Genomic DNA, 15,297 nt, shown 5'->3' with positions numbered 1-15,297 from the left:
CCACTATGTGAGGACACAATAAAGAGATGGTAGTCTATAAACCAGGAAGTGAACCCTCACCAGACACTGAATCTACTGTAGTCTTGATTTTGGACTTCCCAGCCTCCAGAAGTGTGAGAAATAAATTTTTGTTGTTTATAAGCCACCCTTATCTGTGGTAACTTGTTATATAGTAGCCCAAATGGACTAAAACAGGTAGCAAATATTTTTCTTATAGAAAATCTCCTCACCTACCTAGACTTCCCAAGTGGAATAAAGAAGAGAAAGCAGAAAGACAAAGATTATACACTGCTCTGTCAGTTATAAGATAAAGCACATGGTACTTGTGCTAATAAAAGGTGTTAAATAAGTAGCTGAACATTCTTTTTATTAATTTCAGAAGCCTGATGGGGTGTATGTGTGTGTGTGTATGTCTATCTGTATGTGCGTAAGTGAGAATAACTTGTTAAGGTAAGAGCCTGTTTATTTTCTTTATCTTTATTATGTCAACGAAGGATAGAATGGCCAAAAAAAAAATCCCAATTCTCCAATTCAGGAATTCAAACCTAGGTATTGTAAAAACCTGAAAAGAAAATAAGTCTATAAATTTAGTTTAGGATAGATGTTACACCATCTTTTTTAAGGGAGATACCTGTGAATAATAATTGTAATAACAACAGCTAACGTTTAGTAATAAATGTGTAATATTTATTATTATAAACAGCTTACTGTTTTAAGGCCTTATACGTAAGAGCTTTATATGTATTAACTAATCTAATCCTTGCATTAACTTTGTGAGGCAGGTACTAGGACAATCCTCTTTTTACACAGTTCCACAGAGGTTAAGCATTGTCCCCAGGGTCACATTGCTAGGAGGGTCAGAATTTCTGAATATAGACATTCTGGCTCCAGAGCAAATGCTTCTAACAATGTCACTGTACTGCTTAACAGCAGAATTTTTTGAATGCTCAGAAACAACACCTGTATAAGCATATCACGTTCTTGAGACTCTTAGCTGGAAAAGCACAGGTGTCTCACTGTTCATTCAACCCTACCCCATGACAGTGGGGAATTCTGCATAGACAGAAAAGGAGATGGAAACAACTAGAACTACATTTTTCTGATGCTATACTGCCTTAGCTTTATCTAGGATACATATAATCTGGAAAACAATATGTCTTCCCTGAACTGGGTACTGTTGACATTTAATTTGATAATAGTTGCTGTAAAGTGTTCTGTACATTCATGAATATGATATAAATCTGTGTCTAGTTTTTACCTTGCCTCCAGTTCCTGAAGGATCCGAAATTTTTTCTGGTTTTATATCTTTCATAACACAAACAGCTGCCATAACTAGTTTAACACCAGATGGAGGATTCTTCATTGACTTCACAATTGTAATGTCAGCTGGCTAAATAAAAAGAAAACAGGGTATCTTCAGAACAGCCTACTTTTAAATAATAAGAGTTTCAAAAATAATGTTGGAGAATAATAAAAGCATAAATTTTCATTTGAAACTGTAATTGTTTTTTGCTTTGCATGGTTATGAAAGAATTAACAAAAGAGAACTTAAGTACAGTAAACCAATGGTTCCCAAGTGTTTGAGAGTTCATAGGTCCTTATGAGAATATGGTGACAGCTAAGAATCTTCCAGAGAAAATATTTTGCGCACATGCACAAAATTTTTATATAGTCACATGCCAAGCCCACACATGGAATCCACGTTAATAACCCTAAGTTAAATAAAGACTTAATTCTATATTTGCTTACATGTTAGCTTTACCCACCAAAAATGAAAGAAGAGGTAAGTTCCAATTCCAAACTTATTTTCTAAAAAGGTATATATTGCTACGACAGACACAATTGATTCAGTTAGTTATTATCCACTTCAGTATCCTTCTGACTTCCCTTGCAATTGCTGGAAAGCTAAAAATTTATCTTAGTTTCCCATGCAGCTAGAGTTGTGGGAGGTCGTTAGGTCCTACCATAAGATCACTTGAGTGATACTAGAATTCAGAATGAATAAGTGAGGAGACTTGCAGAGCACGAGGCAACTGTTTGGCTGATATGGATTATGGTGGAGGCAATATGGCTCTGTAAGAAGGCTCTGCAGGCTTCCAACTCAGAGGGATCATTCCTCTGGTAGATTAGTGCCTCAGTTTAGCTTTGTGAGTCATTCCTGGCAGCTTGGCCTAGAATCTATTTGCTTAGCTCTTCCAAGAATTCTGTAATTTATTTATAAAATTCCCTAAAGAATCTTTGCTAACACTAAATAGTCAATTCTCTTCTCTGCAACTGAACCCTAACTCTTTTCTATAATACAGTATTTGATACTAGGAAGGGTACAAACAACTGAAAGGGAAACCTGATACTGATAACTTGAACTGGTGGTGTTTAAAGGCATCAAGAATCCTGTGAGTATCAGAGGATGTGGTACTGAAAGTCCATGGTACACAGTGATAAAAGTCACCTAAATTCATGCTCATGGTCGTCTAGAATGGAGTGTCTATTAAAAACAAACTTTGTCAAAATGATTGGCTCTTCTGATAAACGTCTAAGGAGAGAATGAAGAAAGACTACTGGGTAGAATGTGGCTTTTAAATGTGACAGAGAGCAGACATGAAGAAAATAATAAGCTCAGAATTTTAATATTAAAATTCTGGTTAAATTCCTGGTTCACAGCACAGTGACAGTTTCTAAATATAAATGCCCTAACACAATCTTAAGTCTTACAACTACAAGTCTGATATAACTGAAAATCAGATATAGAATTTGATCCTGAAAGACGCTGAATTACTGATAGGTTGAGCTCACCATCTTGTCAGGTATCTTACGTGAAAGTTGTAGCGGTCCCTAAACTTTCTGGCACCAGGGACCAGTTTTGTGGAAGATAATTTTTCCACGGATTGGGGGTGGAGGGTGGCCGGGGGATGGTTCAGGTGATACTGCAAGCCATGGTTCAGGCAGTAATGCGAGCGATGCAGAGTGGAAAATGAAGCTTCGCCTGCCTGCCGCTCACCTCCTGCTGTGCGGCCACATTCCTAACAGGCTGCGGACCAGTAGCGGTCTGCAGCCTGGGGGCTGGGGACCCCTGAGTTAGGGCATTGATTAGGAAAAAAGGCAAAGAATGGGGTCTGAATATCCTGAACTTCCATACTACACTGGGCCTCCCTAGTCAACAGAAGCTGGTCTCTCTGCTCTGTTTGGTGAGGTTATTCTGGTTTTGCCTAAAGACCCTGTAGAGTCATATACAACATAGTGTAATGCAGACAGGTGTGACCCACATCTATATTGGAAATGATCTTTAGGTTTTGCTGTACATGCATGCCCAGAAGGCTGCAGAAAGGTAGCTCAACATTCTCTTTAACATATGCCTCCTGGTCCATGTACAGAACCACTGTGGCCTCTTGGAGATTATTCCATTCCCACTGGAATATCCTGAATGAAAATTATAAATAATATATGAAAAGCAAAAAATATAAGATAACAGTATAGCAAAAAGGAATTGTTAAGAGTCAAGTTTCATTTGACTGGACAAAAACAATATAATACCACCCACTGAAAGTGAACTATACCGAATTAACCAAGTATCTGTATGCAGTTTTACTTTGTTGATGAAACACAAGCTAATTCAAACACTTGCCTTTAGTGTATCCAGTGCAGACAGAGCTGCTTCCAAAGCTGGAATCGCCTCAGCTAGATCACTTTCACACTCATTTTTCAGAGCTTGGGCTTCTTCAGCCTTTCCACTGGCTATCTCTTCATCAGATTTCACAAACTTTCTTTTAGCTTCCACTTGTGCAGATTCTATCTCAATAATCTAAAGAAAAGAAAGGAAAAAATAAAGACATTTCCTTAAACATCCTAATGCTTTCTCTATCCTAGAGACGAAAGAACATTGAGGATTAGGGAACCCGACATATCATTTTGAAGGATAAAATGAGGAGAAATGTAAATACACGTGACCTAATTTGGTAATGGGCTCCCCATCTCTCTTCAAAAACAACAGAAACCACATGGAACCCAATGAGTCAACTGAAAAGGGTAACATCCCTAAGATCTAGTGGCAAAAAAATTAAGCTTATTTTCAAGGCTGATTTTACATATTTCAATTGTCCTCTGACATCAGTTTTTAAAAATTCAGGATACTTTACCTGCATCATATGTGCATTTTCAATTTTAGCTTCCTCCAATTTGGGCTGTAACTGAACAAGCTCTATTTTCATTTCACCAACCTAAGTAAACAATTTGTCATTAGTTTTCATAACTACAGTAGCTACAGAAGCCAAACAGAGAAAATTGAAACTTAAATGTATCATAAGGTATTGGGGACAGAAAACCTTAACTTTTTTTTTTTCCAGTTCTTTACATGATAAACAAAACCATGAGAGTGTGGCCAGTTTTCTTCACAAAAGACTTTATCTTCCTTGAGTATGACAGGGCAGTGGAAGAATGCAGTTGTTGAGGAAGAAAATCAGATAGAAAAAAGGTGGCAGCTTGGGCTATCCCGATTATACTATGTGCCTGGTATACAGTGCATCCAGACCACCCCAACACTCTGTTGTCTATGTTGAAATAATGCTAATAAGTATTACTAGCACTTGACTCATTTAAAAAAAAACCAATCTTATATTTAACCAGCTATTACAATAAAAAGTCAACCCTGACATTATATTCTCTCCAAATGCCAAAAAATTAAGAATAAAGCTCGGTGTATTTGAGTCTGTGTGGTCTGGGAAACTCAGTGAACTTCTGTAAAATTCACTTTACTCATCTGTAAAATGAGGATCATAAAAGTGTCTACCTCATGGAGTTGTTATGAGGAATAACTGAAGGAATGCACATGAAGCACGTAACACAGTACCTGGCACATAATATATTCTCAATAAATTATAGCTCTTCTATTTCCCATTATGTATTACCATTTGCGCAGCTCCTCAAATTTACCTGAGACTCAGCAAAAGCTAATTTGTCAAGTCCATTCACATATCGCTGTTTTGCTTCCATTACAGTTTGTTGCCTCTCAGTCAAAAGTTGTCGAAATGAGGCAATAAGTTCAAGGTAAGAAGTAGCAGTAACATAGTTATGTCGTCCTAACACGTGCAAGAACCTAAAAGAGAGGCAGATAGCATATCTTACTATAAGTAATGGATTTTATAAAGTAAGAAGTAAATTCGACATAGCATTAACAACAAACATTTAAGAATAAAGGTTAATTTTATTCAGAAGCTGCTGAATACTTGAAGTTTACAAAATCCTAGAATATTACACAGAACCATTTCCTAATTTCTTGTCTACAAAATATCAAATAGTAATGGTGTAGTTAAAAAGCACAAATCAACAAAGGTATGTCTCAAAAGAGAACTATAGCAAGAAGGATATAGGAAGGTCTTTTTACATGTTTCATATGCCAGGAGGATTTAAGGGACCCAAGATACTGTACACAAGTATAGTAGGAAAGGGGCCTGCAGATAGCATAGCAAGAATGAGTCATCATTCCTTGCACACGTGTCACATGTTGGTTGAACGGGGTTTGGCCAGAAATATAAGACTACTACCCATACACATAAAAACAATGGATGCAATGATGTTTCACATCAAATATGTAGACTAGAGCCCACTGATTGGTGTTAATTGTCCAAGCCAAACATGCTAGCTGGCTGTAAAACTCTGGCAATATACTATGAGCACCTTTGAAATGAGGATCTCAGAGATGAACAGAGGTAAAACTTACACTTTTAAGGCATCCACAGCCCACCAACTATCTCCCTCCTTGTCTGAGAACTTCCAACCAGTGCCCCAAGAGAAATGTTTGTTATGTGAAACCTGCCACCATAACCACAGCAGATCAGAGCAGGGTTGGGCACTGGACACAAACAAGGCTAATCATATTTTGGAATAAATTGGGAATAGAGAACTGGAAACAGCCAATCAGTCTCTGCTAAAGATGGAATTGCAAGAAGTAAAATTGAGAATCGAGAGGCAGACAGTTTCCTCCATATATACTGGGAAGTAAAAAATTCAGTCTATAAAGAGAAAGAAGCAAGCAGATGCCCAAGAGAAACAGGGATGAGAAACAGAAAAAGCATTTCTGAGTTTGTGGTGGCTTTTTAACTCCTGCTTCCAGTCACTTCTAAGATACAGCTGTATTCTTTCCCTTAAACTTTGTAAGGCACCCCTGTATCTTTGTAATAAATTCCTCTCTTTGTGAAACCTAGATCAAGCAGCTTTCTATTACTTACAAGTCTTAACTAATTAAATGATTGGAGAGACTTAGAAGCCATAGAAATCCTATTAAAATTTTGGGCTTTCACAAAAAAAGATGCTTTAAAATACAAGGCATTATTGTAAAATTTATTAATATTAACCTTTCTGAAAGATGTATAATGGAAGAGTGAAAGTGTTTGCAGATTGGAACTATCTCTCGTCGTTCAACCTCAGTAAGCTCCAGTGTTTCTAAGAATTTCACAGCTACAAGTTCAAGAGCGTCTTCGGGCCATGGCTAAAAATAAGAAAAAGAAAAGCAAATAAAAGTTAAGATGATTAGTCACACTTCAGTTATATAAATTGTCTTCCTATGTGAGAAGAATTTGGGGTTGAGAAAATTAAAACCTTAATAGGGAAACTAGAATTAGGGGGACTAAGGGCACAATAAATCTATGAAAGATCTAATAAATATTTTATACAGTAAAATTAAAGATAATGCAATATAAAGGAACGGTAGATAATAATTTACATATCAAAGATATACTATACTGCTTCCCTAACTCTTCCACTTGGACATCTAGTAGGCACCCCAAATTTAGTAGCACAATGGCACAGGCTGCTTAGTTGCTCTCTTAATACCTATCAGCCCCCTTTCCTTAGAACTCCAATTTTATTCTAGATAGCAATATGCCCAGTTATAATACCACATTTCCTAGACTCCTTTGCAATTCAGAGTAAATAATGACATATAAGCAAGCTCTCTAGAGAATTACATAGAGCTGGCATAGGTCCTTTTTGCCCTACTTTCCATTATTCTACTTTGTTTCCGGAGCACGGATGTGAAAGTTGGAGATCTAGCAGCCACATTAGACCATATGATGACTCTGAAGATGGAAACCACATGCTAAGGATAGCTGATGCAGGGGATGCGGGTTCGTGCCCCGGTCGGGGAGGATCCCACATGCCTCAGAGCGGCTGGGCCCGTGGGCCCTGGCCGCTGGGCCTGCGCATCCAGAGCCTGTGCTCCGCAGCGGGAGAGGCCGCAGCGGTGAGAGGCCCACATACGGCAAAAAAAAAAAAAAAAAAAAAAAAAAAAGAAGAAGAACATGGGATTCTGATGACTTTCTTAAGTCACAAAAGTCCCAGTCTGCTTACCTTCAATTTTTTTTCTATATGAGAGAGGAAAAGAAAAAAAAAACCTGTGTTTAGTTTGGGTTTCTGTTACTAGCAGCCCATTATAATTCCTACCTGTTATAACATCCAAAGTTGAACATTTGATTTTCTTCCCCACAAATTCACTTTTCTTCCAGTATTCCCCATCTCAGTAAAATGGTTCCTTTGCTTTTCCTAGAATATACCAAGTGTGCGTCTGCCTCTGGGCCATTGGATTTGCCGTCCCTCTGACTAGAACCCTCCCCACCTAGACCTCCATGTGGTTCACTCTTTCACATCTCTGTGCAAATGCCAATTTACCAGGAAGGTCTTCCCAATGCACTGTTTCTAAAACAGCATTCCTTCCCTCTTTACTCTTTCCATTATCCTGATTTTTTTCTTAGCACTTACCAATATCTGACATATATATTTATTTGTTTTTGTCTGTCTCCCTGACTCACCACTAAAATGTAAAGTCCACAAAAGCAAGGACTTCTTCCTCACTGCTGGTATCTTCAGTGCCTAAAACAGCTCTTGTCAATAAATACTTGAAATATTTATTCAATGAAATAATTTATGTTAAATGAGTAATTAATCCCCATTTGCTCATTAGAGTATTTTCCAAACTTCATTTCATTTAGATTCAACAAGATGCTTATAATTTTTTTCTTTATAGTAGACAATATGCATTTTAAGATCAATTTTTTCAGTGTCTGGCCCTCTATCCTGGTAAAAGTCAAACTTTTTTTTTGCGGTACGTGGGCCTCTCACTGTTGTGGCCTCTCCCATTACGGAGCACAGGCTCCGGACGCACAGGCCCAGTGGCCATGGCTCACGGCCCCAGCCGCTCTGCTGCATGTGGGATCTTCCTGGACCGGGGCACGAACCCGTGTCCCCTGCATCGGCAGGCGGACTCTCAACCACTGCGCCACCAGGGAAGCCCAAGTCAAACTTTTTTGATCAAGCACCCTATTAGTAAAAAAAAGTTTTAAGCACACACTACCAGTGTACACATACTTATTAACAGATTATATGCATATGGTATTACTGTACTAATATATATATATTTAAACCTAAAAAGAGGCATCTAAAGATTATTAAGATAAATTAATTTTTGTAAAATGCCAAAATCAGTGTCATATGACTTTTCCAATCATGTAACTCTTTTTATACTGAGAAAGCTTCTCCCAAAAGCTCCCTGGCAGACTTTAAATCCAGATCCATTGGCAAGCAACGGGTCATGAACAGGCTCATGTGTAAAATGGTCAACAGTAAGACGAGTGAGAGCACCAATGCTGACTTAGACCGACCAGGAATGAATCCCTATTATACATGGCTACATGGATAGTGATTTCCCAAACAAAATCAGAATTCTGTCAGCAAAGATGGAGTGGGTAGAAAATGGCTGTTGATAGGTAACCACGCTATCATAAGCTAATATTGCAAGTCACCACACCCTGGGGATAAGCTTTATTATTTAAACAGCTGATATAAATCCATATTCCAAATAGCCTTCTTAAATTTGTTTTTACCAATGTCTTACCAGATCTTGTTAAGTAGTCATTGTTTTTGCCTTATAATGTAGCTGACACAGAGCTTGAGCTAGCTCCTACTAGTTTATGACATTCTCTTACTGTCCACATACAACTGCATTATGTATCTTCAATTTTTAGTTCATTGCAGGAATCCCTCAGGGTACCTTGCATACCATCTATGACACATGGCCATTTGACGTACAAACTGAGTAAGGGTGTCAATGTTAATCCATATGAAATATTTCATACAAAAGCGAATATTCCAGTAAATCCTTCCCTTATCCTCTGAGTTGTTTTGGCACCTCTGGTGAGAGTACACCTTACTTTGGAGAACAGAGATCTATCCAAAAAGTCAATGACTTCCTGATTATGTGTCACAGTGGTTTACACTCACTTCCTGAGTTTAAAAGAGCCAAGCCCCAAACAATGCCATCAGCGCCCCTGACACAGGTTCTATAGCCCCAATGTTCCACTATAAACTCTCTATTCCTCTCTGTTATCCACTTAATCTCCCTTATCTATTTGCAAGTCCTAGTTCCACCTTTTTAAAAATTTCCCGCAACAAGCATGAATCACATAGAACAGAACAGAAAGCCTCATGGTTATAAAATACATATCCAGAAGTAGTAGAATTGTATTTATAAGATTTCACAAAAGAAAAATTTTTGGTTGGACAGGCTTTCTTCATTTGTTTGTTTGGTTTTGGTTTGGGGCTACTTAATGGAAGCAATATTAAGATATAGTTTGCATAAAGCAAAACTGTTTCACACAGCTTTTATTGTTGTATAAACACTAAAACATCCACTAGCTGAAACATATTGCAATCCTCAAAAGGGCAGAATTAGTTTTTCAAACATGCAATTGATAAATAGGCAAGAGAGAATAAAACAAATTAGTATCAGAAATTTATCTTTAAAAGAAATTATCCAGGGTCAATCTATAGTCCACATTCTATTAGGCATAAAACAAACAAATAGAAGGCACCATGAGCTACCCTTCTCAAGAGCATAAATACTTAATGGTTTTACACAGGCAGTGACGATTTGCCTTGTTTAAATGAGGTGGTGGCCTGCATCATTTGCTGCTGGCATGACTGAAATTGCCAGCAAGTTGGTCTTCCTGTTTCTTGTTTTGCCCCACTCCAAATCATCCACCATATAGCCTCCAAGTGTTTTGGGTTATTCCTAAAATATTGATTAGCTAAATATATGTTAATGCCCCCACAATGTCTTTGGGATAAAACCAAATTCCTAGGCACATTTACAAATTCCTTTATAGCCTGGCACCCACTTAAAGCTCCAATGTAACTTCTGCTGCCCTCATTGCCAGTCAGCCATACCAAACTATTTGCCCAAATGAGCCATGCTCTCCCCACTGTTCCACCTTTGCACGTACTAACATCTTGTGATAGTTAATTTAATGTGTCAACTTGCTATGGGCCAAAGGGTGCCCATATATTTGGTCAAACATTATTCTGGGTGTTTCTGTGAGTTGCATTTTTGGATGGGTTCAATATTTAAATGAACAGACTGAGTAAAGCAGGCTGCTCTCCCTAATGTGAGTGAGCCTCATCCAATCAGTTGAAGGCCTGAATAGAACAAAAAGGCTGACGCTCCCTCAGATAAGGGGGACTTCCTCCTGCCTGATGGCCTTCAAGCGGGAACATCAGTTCTTTCCTGCCTTTGGACTCAGATGGAAATATCATTTCTTCCTAGGTGTCAACCTTGCTGGCCTTCAGACTGGAACTACACCATCAGCTCTTGTGGGTCTCCAGCTTGCCAGCTGCAAATCTTGGAACATGTCAGCCTCCAAAATCATGTGAGCCAATTCCTTATAGTAAATATATGTACAGATAGATAAAGATATCTCTATCTATATATCTTTACACATATACATGTGTGTGTATATATATATGTATATATAAAATACATTCTGCTGGTTCCTTATACACCCCCTCCTCTATGGAACGAATTCATTTTCATGTTTCAGAGAGTCACTGTCTTAATAAGTACACCTTTCCCACACCAAGACTATGGCTCTTTTATATAATTGTTGACTGCTCATTTGCTGACTGCTTTTTTTGCCTTCCAGTCTAGAGTGTGAGCTCCTTTTGGGGATCATGTAGTCTTACCAGTCCCTGGTGCTGCCATTAGAGTAAGTGATCAAGAAACACTTGATGAATGTAAATTAATAGAAGTTGAGTAAGATTTCAGCAAAATTCCAAAAGATTTAGTTGTCCTTCCCCCCCAGATTACAAACCTGAAACCAGTCAATGGTACAGCAATTGATGAGGGATGGGAACTGCCTCAAGCAATTTCGAAAGGCATCTCCAATGGGACTAAAGGCCACTACAACATGAAGATTATCTTTGCAGCGATTCACAAAGAAAGCAAACAGCGCTAAGGGACTGAATTCATCGTGTTTATTGCCAGCCTGAGCCACAGGATGAACACCCTAGGGAATACCAGAAAAAACCTCATAAATAAAAACAGGTATGCTAATAATAAGATTAGTAGATATTGGAATATTAAGAATTTTTATTACTCCCCTTATAAATATCTTTAAATTTTTGTTTTTATATCAAAATAATGGTTTTGTTATAGCTTGCACTTAGAAGACTACTTTCAATTCTGTAATTCTATAATTTAAAAACAAATATCTGCCAAAAATTTAACTTATAAAAATACAAAAGTTCACCAAGATATATGTGTGGGACTATAATTCAACATTGTTTTTAGGAGGAAAAAATATAAACAACTAAAGTGTCCAGTTAAAAACATTATAGGGTCTTCCCTGGTGGTCCAGTGGTTAAGACTCCACGCTCCCAATTCAGGGGGCCCGGGTTCGATCTCTGGTCAGGGAACTAGAGCCTGCATGCCACAACTAAGATCCTGCGTGCCACAACTAAGACCCGGTGCAGCCAAATAAATACATAAATATTTTAAAAATAATAAAAAATAAAAACATATTAAACATCCATATATTGTAATTTTATACAACAGTTAAAAATAATGAGATGCATCAACATGTGCTATGGCAAGATCAGCAAGATAAAATAAATGCAAGAACAAACTGTGCAACAGTATGTATAATATGATCCTTTTTGTTAAATTAAAAAATATATAGGTGCATATGTGTGAGCACATACACACTTTTTTATGGAAGCAATCACAAAGAACTATTAATAGTGGTTACTTTGGGTGAGAGGGACTTAAGGGAGAGTGAGAGAGAGGCCTTCATATTTTATCTTGGACATTCTTCTTGGTTTATATCTTTTTTTTCCATTTTGAACGTTCTTATGCTGTTTGAATTATCTAATTTTATTCTTATAATATTTGTATTTTTTGAAATGTTAATAGAGTTGTTTGGTAATGAGATTATAGGTCACATTTGATTTTCTTCCCTTGTATATCTCTATATGAGAAAGGCATCTTACATGTGGTTAGGCATAATGGCTCTAGAACCAGACTTCTTGAATTCAAATCCCCGCTTGCAGCTGATTACCTATGTGACCTGAAGGCAAGTTACTTAACCTCTCTGTACCTTAGTTTCCTCATCTGTAAAATGGGGAAAAGAGTACCTATATCAAAGGATTGTTGAGGAATCAAAAAGCCATTACATGTGAATACTTAAAATAGTTCTTTCCACATAGGTAAGTACCTTTCAGCTTTTTATATCCTACCTTTCTCCTTGTTCAAAGCAGAAAAGGTTTCATAGTCAATAAATTATCTTATAAATAGATTTAAAATTTTTTCAATATCAAATTTAGGGAGTGGTCACAATGATCATACAATTTCCAATGTTATAACAATGAATTTATTTCTAAAAGAATTCTCTACTATAGATATACGATACCTATATCTATGGGAAACGGCAAGTCAACTCTGTATATTCATTCTGACAGTAATTCTCAAATTACAACTATTATGATCAGTGTCAATCTATGAAATTATGTTCAGGTGGTCTATCTGCATTAACTCTGAGTTTACAGGGGTACATTCAGATAGAGAAAGGTAATACATGGTTTTAACTGTAGAACAAGAGTTCATGAAAAGGCCAGGATGGTGATATAAATATAGGGGTTATTTACACAGAAATATTGGTTAATGTTTCTAGAGTAGAAGTAGGGAGTAATACACACACACACACACACACACACACACACACACACTTTGGGAGCACAACTGATTCTGGGGAGCAAGAAAAACACTAGTTACTGAAAGAATAATTAGGGAGATAGGAAACAAACTGAGTGAAATTTCATAGCAGTCAAGAGAAAGCAGAGTTTAAAAGAAGGAATGATGAATTATTTCAAAGATGAATCGCAATTTTAAAAGGGAACTGAGAAAATATCACTAAATGTGGTAAATAAGTCACTGCTACACTGAGAAAATATTGCAATAATTTAATTCTGCAAGGAGTGCAAATGGAACAGTGGAAAAGGTAGTCAGGAAATAGAGGTTTCTAGAACTCAGAGGTTCTGAGTCTAGAACGCTGATGTTGACGTCAGAGAGATGTGTTGAGTCTATAAGAGGTGCCCTCTAGGCAGTACCACGGCCAAGCTACAGAGGTCAGTTATAGGAAGTGAGGTTTACAGTAAAATGTTTGCCAGATGGATGAAATAAGCAAAGTGGTCTTCAAAGTGGGATGCAGGGTATGTAAAGAAATTAATATAACTTCTTTTACATTACCTTTTATATTTTTAAAAATTAGTATAAAGCAAGCAAAAACAGGAACGCATTTCGGTACCCCTGAGTTCTGACCATGACCATTTCCTTGTGGAAAAACTGATACGGTGTTCCTAGGGTGGAATATGAAGGAAAGAAGTTCTTAAGGCTACTGTGGGGTCATACCATAAAATAGTGAAGCAATGGAAAAGCTTTGTAGCAAAGTGATGAGAAGAAAAGATAAACAATAGCTACAGTGAGCAGAAAATCCTTGCAAAGCTTAAAAAATCCCACTCCCCAAGGTGTCCTATTCCTTGGGTAGGAGTGTGGGGGATGAATTTATCCTATAAATTAGGAGAATTACGATTCTTCAGCAGCCTTAGCCACAACCTGGACGCTACTTGGGATTTTTTTTTCCTTTCTTCTTCCCCATGCCAGGCCATGAACTGGTAATGTATCAAATTTACTGAGGGCTTTCTAAGTGCCTGACGTTCCATAAGTGCCTTACATTCCATAAGTGCCTTATTTCACTTGATCCTCAGAACTCACAACAACGCTATGTAGGAGGAACTATTTTGTGTATACAACAGTTTCATTCCATAGACAAGAAAAGCAGGGTGCTTGAACAACCAGGGTGAAACCATTTTACTCCACATGCTATCACTAGAGGCTGGAATGAAGCATCCTGGTATGAGTGATAAAATCTGTGGGTAAAAGTAGTTATGGTACATGAAAGGGGAAATTACTAGCTGAAATCTTGTATGGGAAGATCTTAGAAATGGGGGTCAAAAGGTCAGGACATCTGAAGTAGTGGGTGCTTCAAAAATGTATTTTTTTGTCAATTAAATCACAAAGCATGACTCTCAGATATATCAGAATTAATACAAGTAGTTTTGTTAAAATTTGATAATTTTACTAACCAGTGGTAAACCATAAAAGCTAATCAAGTAGTGTTTTAAAGCTATATTTTCTCATATCACTGTAACCCTAAGATATGATTTTAAATCTCTAATCACTCATAAAACATGCTAAATAAGATCAAATGGATGAAACACACTGTCATCATTATGGAAAAAACAAATTAAAATTCTGTCTCATAACTTTCAAATCTATTTAAAATTCACCAAAAAAGTATTAAAATAATATACATTAAGTTTTCAATTACCAAAATCCTCCACACAAGATATATTTATCCTGAAGAGCAGAAAAGCTTCAAGACATGTTGGGAGCAGCACTCCCTAAAAAGCATTTACCTCCATCACTTCTTGTTTTTCATCTGCTGCAAAAATATTAGGTACTTCTCCAGTATTGAGCACACTGTCGATATCCTCTAGAAAAGCTTCCTCTTTAATCTGGGTGTCCGTGATTAGAAAGACTAACTTCTGGCCCCTCATGCCCACTTTCCTTAATAGAACCTGAAAATAAAAATGTACTTATAACCAGAATCTGGTGGAAATCTGTTGGTTTTGCTTTCCTTTCTTTTGATAACATCTCAAATTTAGAGTAGTACCTCTTCCATTTTGGTGGGGCTGTCAATCTGGGCCTCCATTTCTCCCGCCCTTTTGGTGGGAGACTCCAACTGGCCAGTTTGCCAACCCCTTAGACATAGTCATTGATTCAGCATCTTACTTCAGGGACTGAGATGGATTTGAAAACAGAAAGCATCTCTGTCCATCTAAGATCAAAGATATAAAGACCAGTTCTCTACAGTAACTTTTAGGATGTAGAATTTTAGTATGTCAGGGTCAGAGAAAGTT

At 37.3% G+C, this 15,297-nt stretch overlaps 1 protein-coding gene across 1 annotated transcript in view; it reads right to left on the bottom strand.

Moving 5' to 3' along the window:
* DNAH12 (dynein axonemal heavy chain 12) overlaps positions 1-15,297 on the bottom strand; it is a gene marked incomplete at its 3' end in the record, with an annotated part of 226,000 nt that overhangs the window by 55,218 nt on the left and 155,485 nt on the right. The window contains exons 44-50 of the mRNA XM_079713687.1: positions 14,794-14,955; positions 11,133-11,327; positions 6,348-6,481; positions 4,927-5,089; positions 4,134-4,214; positions 3,619-3,799; positions 1,259-1,386 (exon numbers count right to left, since the gene is read on the bottom strand). Of these exons, the coding sequence (XP_079569813.1) occupies positions 1,259-1,386; positions 3,619-3,799; positions 4,134-4,214; positions 4,927-5,089; positions 6,348-6,481; positions 11,133-11,327; positions 14,794-14,955 (1,044 nt within the window). The remainder of the gene's footprint in view (positions 1-1,258; positions 1,387-3,618; positions 3,800-4,133; positions 4,215-4,926; positions 5,090-6,347; positions 6,482-11,132; positions 11,328-14,793; positions 14,956-15,297) is intronic.

This window comes from Hyperoodon ampullatus, assembly GCF_949752795.1.
Source record: "Hyperoodon ampullatus genome assembly, chromosome: 10".
NCBI classification, from domain to species: domain Eukaryota; kingdom Metazoa; phylum Chordata; class Mammalia; order Artiodactyla; family Ziphiidae; genus Hyperoodon; species Hyperoodon ampullatus.
This window is presented reverse-complemented; position numbering and strand designations above follow the sequence as displayed.